Genomic DNA, 8,944 nt, shown 5'->3' on the forward strand with positions numbered 1-8,944 from the left:
CGGGCGCTGCCGGCCGCCGGGCGCGCTGCGCTGGCTTCCCCGCTACTCCCTGCGCTGCCTGCGGCTCGACCTCGTCGCCGGCCTGACCGTGGGCCTGACCGTGGTGCCGCAAGCCCTGGCCTACGCCGAGGTGGCCGGCCTGCCCCCCCAGGTGAGCGGCGCGCGGCCGCCAGCTGCCCCGGAGGGCGCCTCGCGTCCGGCACAGCCGGCGCGTCCCCTTCGCACGGCTTCCCTCTCGCCTGCCCGCTCCTGCGCCGCCGGGCGGGCACGCCGCGAAGCGTCTGGGGCAAGGCGCGGGGCCCCCGCCGGGAGGTGACACCATGGTGGCAGCAGGCCCGGGGGTCAAGCTTGGAGGCTGGCGCTCGTGTCTTCCTGGAGGCGTTTCTGAGAGCGCCGGTGCAGACCGCGCGCGTTGTAACGGGCGCGCGACTTTTCCTCTGGTCGGTTACGGCGTGTATTCAAGGCACGTCTGTGAGGCGTAGAAGACCTCCGTACCTTACGCACACCGTAGCGAGCAGCAAGGGCCCTGGGACGCCTCCGCGCCTGGCGTGTCCACCAGCCCGAGCCCGGGCCCTGGCAGGGCTGAACGCTCTCTTTGTCCCCGCACAGTACGGTCTCTATTCCTCCTTCATGGGCTGCTTCGTTTACTGCCTCCTGGGCACGTCCAAAGATGTGACGCTGGGCCCCACGGCCATTATGTCGCTGCTGGTCTCTTCGTACGCCTTCCACGACCCTGCCTATGCCACCCTGCTTGCCTTCCTGTCGGGCTGCGTCCAGCTGGCCATGGGCCTCCTGCACCTGGGTGAGACGCGCCAGCCCCCACTCTGCCCCCGTTTCCATGCAGTGCGGCTTGTTGTTCTGTTCAAGCCACACGCTTGCCCCATCTCTGTGCTGTCTAGCTACGGCTTGCAAAGCTTTGCTCTGCACGTGCGTGTGTGGGCGCTCTGCGTTCAGCGCCTGAGTCCTGCTCACCGCATCCATCCGCATCCGCTACAGGTTTCCTGCTGGACTTCGTTTCCTACCCCGTCATCGCAGGCTTTACAGCGGCTGCTTCAGTCACCATTAGCTTCAGCCAGGTCAAGGTAGGCCTTTTGCCATGGCTGTTCTTTGGTTTAATTTGCCTAGGAGCTCTCTGGCAGCCATGCAAAATCATCCTCGGAGCGTGCACGCAACGTGGCGTGGCCAGCCTGCCCCACTGCTGGTGCCTCCGAGCTCCAGGCTGCCTCCATCCTCCCTGCTGGTCTGCGGGTGCACGAGGAGGGCACTTCCATGCACGCGGGTGGACCGGGTCTTGTGGCTGGACCTGCTCCCCTTGGAAACGGCCCGTCCCCTCCGGCAGGAGCAAGGAGAGAGGTTGCGCCTGGACAGATTTGCCAAAACTCTCAGGAAAACTGAGATGCCGCTGTCTGATTGTAGCTCGCCTGTGGTGGGGTGTGATTTGCTCTGAGGCACTGGGATTGGCGGCGAGGTTGGACTGGCAGGCAGCTGGGCCAGTTCCCTTGTGCCTCGGGTGGTTTTGCGCAATGCCGGGTGAGGCGGGAAGGGAGCGTTTCCTTTGTGGTTGACCACAATCAGAGACGCAGGGCTAGAAAACAGACGGCGGCTAACATCACGTGGTTGCAGCTGGTGCTGCTTGTAGTAGGAACCGCTGAGCTCCGTCGGCCTCGTTGCTCTCATGTTCCCATGATAGATGAGGCATGGGGAGTCTGGGGGTGGGTTAAATTACCTGCCTTGGATTAAATGACCTTTAGCAGGGCGGGTTTTGCCAGTCAGGCGCCCGGGGGGTGAGGGTCGGAGCCTGTGAGTTGGTTCCCCTCTGAACCCTGGGTCTGGGTGGCACTGGGAGAGGGAAAAGTCCTTGATCGGGGCTTGCAGCCTGACAGGGCCCTGGGGGCTGTCACGGGGCTCTGCTTGTTTGCACAGAACATCCTGGGGCTGCGCGGCATCCCACGGCAGTTCTTCCTGCAGGTGTATGAGACTTTCCGGCGCGTCGGGGAGACCAGGTCAGTGCCCCCTTTGCCTACACCCTTGTCTGTCCCTTCCAGCAAAGCCCCTCGGAGCAGGGAGTGCAGCTGGAAAGCTCTCCGCACCCAGGAAGGCCAGAGGCATCCTCTCACCCTGGGGAGCTAATTCCTCCGGACGCTGCCCCGTGTCCCATGCTCACACAGGGCTCGTGCTCTCTGCAGCCAGTTGGACTGGTCAGGAAATGGCCTTCCCAAAAGGGAGGGATGGAGTCAAATTATTTCCCGTTGCTCTGAGCTCACGGCTGGCTCTGAGCTCAGCCGCTCATATCGCCCCGCTGTGGTCACAAGCCTGGGCCGAGTGGGTACAAGGTCTGCTCTGTGCCCGCGGGACCAGGGGCACAGGCACCTCTCTGGGGCAGCGGGAGGTTGAATCGAGGACAGGCGCGGTTTGCCTTGGGATGGCTCCAGTTGGCAGTGGCTCCTGCTATACCCATCCCTTTGCCCTCGTTAGCTGGGAGTAGCCTTCTCTTGTCAGTGGGAGAAGCTCCCGTGTCTTTCCAGCTGGAGCATGGGCCATGCCCACTGTCAGGACATCTCCACTGCTCGCAGTGGGGCCTTGGCGGGGTTCCCCCTTCTCAGCAGGGAGAAGCCCTTGCAGCTGCGATGGGTGCAACGGCTCCCAAGGTGGGCACTGAGCTGTGCTGTTTGTAGGGTCGGGGATGCCGCCCTGGGGCTGGCCTGCCTGGTCGTGCTCACGGGGCTCAGGTGCATGAAGGGCCACGTCCCCCAGAGCTGCTGGATGGAACCGCTGCTGGTCAGGATGGGTCATCTGATCGTCTGGGCCGTGGCGACAGGTTGGTTGGGTTTGCACATGCCCTGCAGCAACGTGCCGTGGGGCCAGGGCCAACGGAGTGAGGAGGTGGTATGCGCAGCACCGGGGTCCGGGGGCTCTGGGAAGAGCGATGGGGTTGGGACCTTTGCCTGCCAAGCCTGGGTCTCGCCCAGGGGCCATGAGCTGTTGTAAGAGGACGGCTGCTTGGGGCCCTGGTATGAGGTGGCCCTGCCCGGACCGTTGGTGCCTGCCCCTGCCGGACCAGAGGCCCCTGGGACCTGCCCTTAACGGGCATCGCCTCCTGGGCTAGGATGAGCTGCCAACGCACATCTCTCCCCTGAGCCCACCCCAGCAGCCTGTGGCGCAGCGGGGCCCGGCACGACGCCTTCACTCTGCTCGTTCCCCCGTCTGCAGCCCGCAACGCCCTCGTGGTCCTGTTTGCTGGCCTGGTTGCCTACTCGTTCCAGGTGACAGGCTCCCAGCCCTTCGTGCTCACCGGGGAGACGCCCAAGGGGCTGCCCCCCTTCCAGCCACCTCCCTTCTCCAAGGTCACGGCCAATGGCACCGTCCCCTTTGGCGAGATGGTTCGGGTGCGTGAAGCAGGGGGCTGAGGTGGGGCTGGGGAGGGGGGCTCTTCCCAGGCGTGCTTCTGTTGCGCTGCGCCCTTGCAGCGGGAAGAGGCAGAAATCCACGTGGGAGTGGGGGTCTCGCCCCTTTACGCGACCCCCTGTACCTGGGGACTGGTGGAGCCTTGGGAATGCTGCCAGCAGCTCCAGTTTGGCCTTACCTGGCATGTGGTCGGCTCTCCCTGCTGCTCTGGGAGATGACGCGGGGTGGGCTTCCTCACCTGGGCACTCCGCTCTCACACCGCTTCCTTCCCTGGCCCAGGACCTGGGAGCTGGGCTGGCCGTGGTGCCACTCATGGGCCTGCTGGAGACCATCGCAATCGCCAAGGCCTTCGGTAGGGCTGTGCCAAGCTCCCCCCCGGGGGGGGGGGGATGGTCCCGGGGACGAGGGTCTGGGGTCTCGGCACAAGGGAGAACACTTGCATTTCCGTCCTTTACTGGATACGCTGGGCACTTCCCTCCTTCCTCTCACCTGCTGCCCCAGGAGCACGGTTTCTGTGCATCTGGGTGGCGGAGAGGGGCTCTCCCCAGGTCTGTCCAGCCCTGGCTGCTGCACCGGCTGCATCTATGTCGGGGTGGGGGGTCTCCTGCCCAGGGGAAGTGGGTGAAAAGGCCCAGAAAGGTCTGTGTTTTGGGCAGCCATAGGGTGTCCCCCCCCCCCCCACGCACACACACGAATGGCTTTCTTACTCCTCCATGCACCCTGTTTGCCTGGGCATGGAGGTTGTCGTGCGGGCCCCAGGTGGGATTCGTGGCCGTGGGCAGCTGTGGGGTACCGAGGCGATGCCTCCCTGTCACTCCTTTCTCCTTCCAGCCTCGCAGAATAGCTACAGAATCGACGCCAATCAGGAGCTGCTGGCCATGGGTAAGAGCTCAGCCCGCAGGGGTGCCAGGATGGGCTGTGGGGCTGCTCCAGAGACCCAGCCAGGGGTTTGGGGTCCTGCCGCCCTGTCTTCTGTTTGCTCGCTGGGGGTGGGAAGAGTCTGGGAAGGGGTTGGGGGAGACTGGCTCACCCTGTCCCCCCAGGCAGCGTCCCATCTGGTGACTGCACCGCTCAACACCGCTTCTTTTCCCTCCATCTCCCCCAGGCTGCACCAACCTCCTGGGCTCCTTCGTCTCATCCTACCCGGTCACGGGCAGCTTTGGGCGGTGAGTAGCCCCTGCGAGACGGGCCCGGCTGAGCAACTCGGTGCTTGGGGTGGAAGGGGCCACAGCAGGGTCTATGGTACAGGGCCAGGGGAGCCCAGGCTGGCCTGTGCGGGTCGCATGGGGCTGAGCTGGCTGCATTTCCCCTGCTCCCGGCCACTGAGGGTTTGCTTCTGCTGGGCGGTTGGTGCCTCCTTGCCTTCGGCCTGTAAAAGTCCACGTGCTTTGCATCCCAGGACAGCGGTGAACGCGCAGTCCGGTGTGTGCACCCCAGCCGGGGGGCTGGTCACAGGTGGGTGCTGGCGCTGCCCTACACCGTGGGCCCCTCATCCCCATGCCCTGGGCCTGGATGGGCAGCCCCTCGGGTGTTAGTGAGTCCTGCTTTGGGGCCCCATGAGTGGGGGTGAGGGGAGGTTATAATGGCTGGGGCTGGGGCAGCCGTGCCCAGTGGCTTGGTGCCATCACGGCCATGTCTCACCACTTGCCTTGTCCCCGCAGGGACCTTGGTCCTGCTCTCCCTGGCCTACCTGACCTCCTCCTTCTACTACATTCCCAAGGCGGCGCTGGCTGCCGTCATCATCGGGGCCGTGGCTCCCATGTTTGACGCCGGGATCTTCAGGACACTGTGGCGTGTTAAAAGTAGGGGCACGAGCCACCAGCGACACGCACTTGTCTGGGTCTGGCCCACTGCCCTCCCTGCCTCAGCTTGGTGCCCCGCACTGGGTCTAGGGCAGTGTGGATGAATGCCCTCGACCAAAGCCGGGCCCATCAGGTTGACTGCACACGTCTTGGTGCACATGCAGCTGGATGCAATCGTGATTCATGTGTGGGAGCTGCCGGTGTAGGAGCTGCAGAGAACAGTCCTGGGCGTGACATTCCCGTGTCCGAGCGCCACGCTGGAGTGGTGCCTGCTTACATCCGTGTGCTCTGCACCCTGCTGGGCACCCAGGCTGCTGGGGTGCCCCAGACCAAGCGGGGATGTTTGCCCCGTGGAAGCCCCTTGGTGGCCCAGCACTTCTGTCACGCTGTCTCTCGGGGATGCTGCCTGCTGCTTTGCCCCTTGCTTTCCTCCAGAGACTAGGCCTTTGGCCCCAGCCTGCCGTCCCTGCAATCCCGTTGCATCAGTGGTCCGCTCGGGATTGAAGCCAGAAGGCTTATACCAGCACCAGACCCTGAATCATCTGAATAGAGACCAGGGGCTTCTCCTCCCGCCCCAGGCTCTGCAGCTGCGTCAGCCCAGGTGTGAGAGGGCAGCGTGGGGCAGCACCTGGCTTCTGTCTTCCAGAACTCGACCTTGTGCCGCTGTGCGTGACCTTCGTGCTCTGCTTCTGGGAGGTGCAGTACGGCATCGTGGCCGGCATCCTGGTCTCGGGGGTCCTCCTGCTCTACACCATTGCCAGGCCCCCGATAGAGGTTCGGTTCAGGCCTCCTGCAACATCGGGAGGGCTTTTTTGTCTGCGCAGGTCTCTCCCCCCGGAGCGGTGGCTGGATGCATCGTGGTGCCTCCTAATGTTGCTCCTGCAGCCTTCCTCCATGTCACCGTCTCCGGTCAGACATGGGGCCGTGAGGACGGGAGAGAGGGATAAGCCCACACAGCCCTGAGCGGGGTGGGTGCTCTCTTGGCACTGCCGACATGCTCTCAGTGCACACAGCTACAGGGTAGGAGATGATGTAAGGTGGGAGATGGGGTGAAGGCCCCATTGTCTGCCCCTTCAGAGCAAGGCATAGAGGCTTGCAACCCTATGCCCATTTCTCTCCAGGATAGGAGGGGGAACAGAGGCCATCACGGCGTCCTGGGCACGTTCCAGCCCCCTCTTCTGCTCTCTCTTCTGCAGGTCTCCGAGCAGGGGGTGCTTCTCCTGCAGCCTGCGAGCGGCCTGCACTTCCCAGCTGTCGAGCACCTCCGGGAAGCCGTGCACCAACGGGCGTTGGCAGGTACGGGGTGCTGTGCTGGGGCTGGCAGCCTGCCACTGGGGGCTGGCAGATCCTCGAAACGCTGCAGGACGATCCCACCGTCACTCCACACATGGCCCAGTTCATGCTACTCTTACAGGCCAAAGCCTGGGGATGTTGCACCCACCTGTGAGCAGCTGGCTGTCTCCTAACCACCCCCAGAAACCCTCCTGCCTACAGTGAGGCTGCGAAGGCACAGCCCTTAGGCTGTAGGTCTGCAAGGGACCTCAGGTCCCCTTCTTGTGATCCAATGTCCCAACCCCGTGCATGAGTGAGGGGATGCTGCTGCCAAGCTCATCCCTGTGCCTCCTGCCCCGTAAGGCCGCTCCAGGTGCTGCTGGGCTTGCTGCGAGAGGCCCACGTGATGCTCTCCCAGCAGGGTCACCGGCGCGCTGCGTCGTCCTGGACTGCGTGCACGTCAGCAGCATCGACTACACGGTCGTGCGGGGGCTGGCGGACCTGCTGCAGGAGTTGCTCAAGAAAGACATCTCCCTCGTCTTCTGCAGCCTGCAGGTGCGTGTGGGCTGTGGGCAGCAGCGTCAGCTGGCCCGGCTGGGGGGCACCGGTACACGCGTGCTGGTGCCGTGATCTGTAATAGCATGGACGTGGCAGAGAGGCTCAGCTCCACTTGTTTCTTTTTGGGGGGCTGCAGTTGCAGCGTACCGAGCACCCGAGCCTTGTCCTGGCCACGGTGCAGCCAGGTGTGGAGAGGACAGGCCTGTGGGGGCTTGGGCCAGCCCTCTCCGTGGCTGCAGTCGAGATGGGGGATGCTCTGGCTGCAGGCCCTGGGGGTCACCGGGCGGCACCAGGTGTGCATATGGGGTGGGGGCTGCAGCTCTCACCTGTCCTGCGGTTGAGTTTTAAGGGTGGGTTTGGCCCATCCTTCAGGACGAGCCATCTGGGGGCCCTGGCAGGCTCCGAGCGCCGTGACACCCCTCTGCCCTCTCCCCCCAGCCTCATGTTCTCCATGTGTTGCTGTCTGCGAACCTGGAAGGATTTCGGCATTTCCCCAGCCTGGAGGAGGCAGGTGAGCAAGGCCAGGGTCCTGACCAGGGCAGGGACAGTGCCTTGGCTCAGTACCTGCTAAGACATCTGCTGTGGTCTTCTTGGGACCTCTCTGGGTGCCAGCCTTGGCTCCTGCAAGGTCCAGTACGGAGCGGTGGCCTCCAAAGGAGTGCCCCAAGCACCTGGGCCAGGAGCTGCTGCCGACTGGGGCTGGGGGAGGCCCCTAAACGGAGCCCTCCCCGAGCGTGCGGGCATGCAGGCGCATGGCTTCGCAAGGCTCTGGGGCCCTGCACCGGCCTAAGAGAGGGCTAAGTCCCAGCTGAGCCAGGCCTCGACTTTCAGCATCTCCTGTTCTCCCCTCCTTCCTCCTCTCCTCCCCGGCCCCACCTCACCCATGTCTCCAGCAGAGCAGGAGCTGCAGGGCAGCCATCGGGTCCTCTTTCTTGCTGCCGCCGAGACCGCGCTGCCGACGCCAGGGCTCATCCAGTGAGGGCATGGCTCTGGCCAGCCCGCCGTCTGCCCCCGCTCCCAGCCAGGGCGGCAGAGGGGAGCTTTGGGTGGCTCTGGAAGATGGATGCGTGCCAGCACTCCCGGTCTGCTCCTGGGGCACTTCCAGGCAACACAACTGGAGAGGAGGGAGGCAACACTACATGTGACCGGAAGAAAACTCATCTCACCCAGCTGCGGCTCTCGTTTCTCTGTTCTAGGAGGCACTGAGAGCCTGGCGCTAGCTGGGGCTGGGGCGCGTAGCCCTGCCTGGGGCCAGCGTAGGGGCACTGCCTTGTGCACACTTTAGCGTCCCCCTCCTTTGGGGGATGGTGGGGACGATGCCTGAGAATGGTGCAAGGTCCTTGCAGGGAGATGCCAGCCCCGCCGCCTGCGGGCTCGGGTTGGTCCGCGCTGAGACCTGGCGCCAGGGGCAGCCAGGCTGGGCGCCCTGGCCACGGCCCCACGCACGTGGAGGGCGCCGGCCCATTGTGGACAAGCAAGGGGACTGACGCCTGGGAGCGAGCTGCTGGGCAGACGGGTGGAGGTGGAGTGTGGCGGGTTACAGGCGAGGCTTTCGGGCACCGTGTGTCGGTCCCAGGGGTCGGCTTCCCCTGCACCGGGCCGAGAGGAAGGATGCGCTGGCCTCCTGGCTCCGGCCGTGAAGCCGTATGCGGTCGCAGGAGGACGCCCCGTCCTGGAAGAAAGTCTTTAAAGCGGGGGAGAGGCCGCGCCTGCTGTGCTCTCCCCAGGCCGGAGCTGGCCCCGGCGCGGCAGGAGCGCTCGCTTGCGAGGGGGGAGAAGCCTGTGCCTCAGGCCGCGGGCCCGGCTGGGCCGGCCTCCGGCTGGGGTCCGCGGGAAACGAAACCGAAAGCAGGCGGGCCGCGGCTGTGCTGGCTTCGGCTGCCCCGGCCGTCTCCCCGGCGGAGCGC

The 8,944-nt window shown here is 65.0% G+C and overlaps 1 protein-coding gene across 1 annotated transcript; it reads left to right on the forward strand.

Moving 5' to 3' along the window:
* Position 1: 1 nt before the first annotated feature.
* SLC26A11 (solute carrier family 26 member 11) lies at positions 2 to 8,206 on the forward strand (the record flags this gene model as incomplete). Its single annotated transcript, XM_019542786.1, has 16 exons — positions 2 to 151; positions 610 to 802; positions 997 to 1,082; positions 1,924 to 2,003; positions 2,676 to 2,818; positions 3,211 to 3,386; positions 3,685 to 3,757; positions 4,237 to 4,287; positions 4,511 to 4,571; positions 4,805 to 4,860; positions 5,067 to 5,207; positions 5,854 to 5,981; positions 6,404 to 6,503; positions 6,901 to 7,034; positions 7,476 to 7,548; positions 7,931 to 8,206. Coding segments are annotated over 16 exons (1,731 nt in total), but the record flags the coding sequence as incomplete, so codon positions are not given.
* Positions 8,207 to 8,944: the final 738 nt, after the last annotated feature.

Source organism: Crocodylus porosus, unplaced genomic scaffold (genome assembly GCF_001723895.1).
Source record: "Crocodylus porosus isolate Cpor-Errol unplaced genomic scaffold, CroPor_comp1, whole genome shotgun sequence".
Lineage (NCBI taxonomy): Eukaryota > Metazoa > Chordata > Crocodylia > Crocodylidae > Crocodylus > Crocodylus porosus.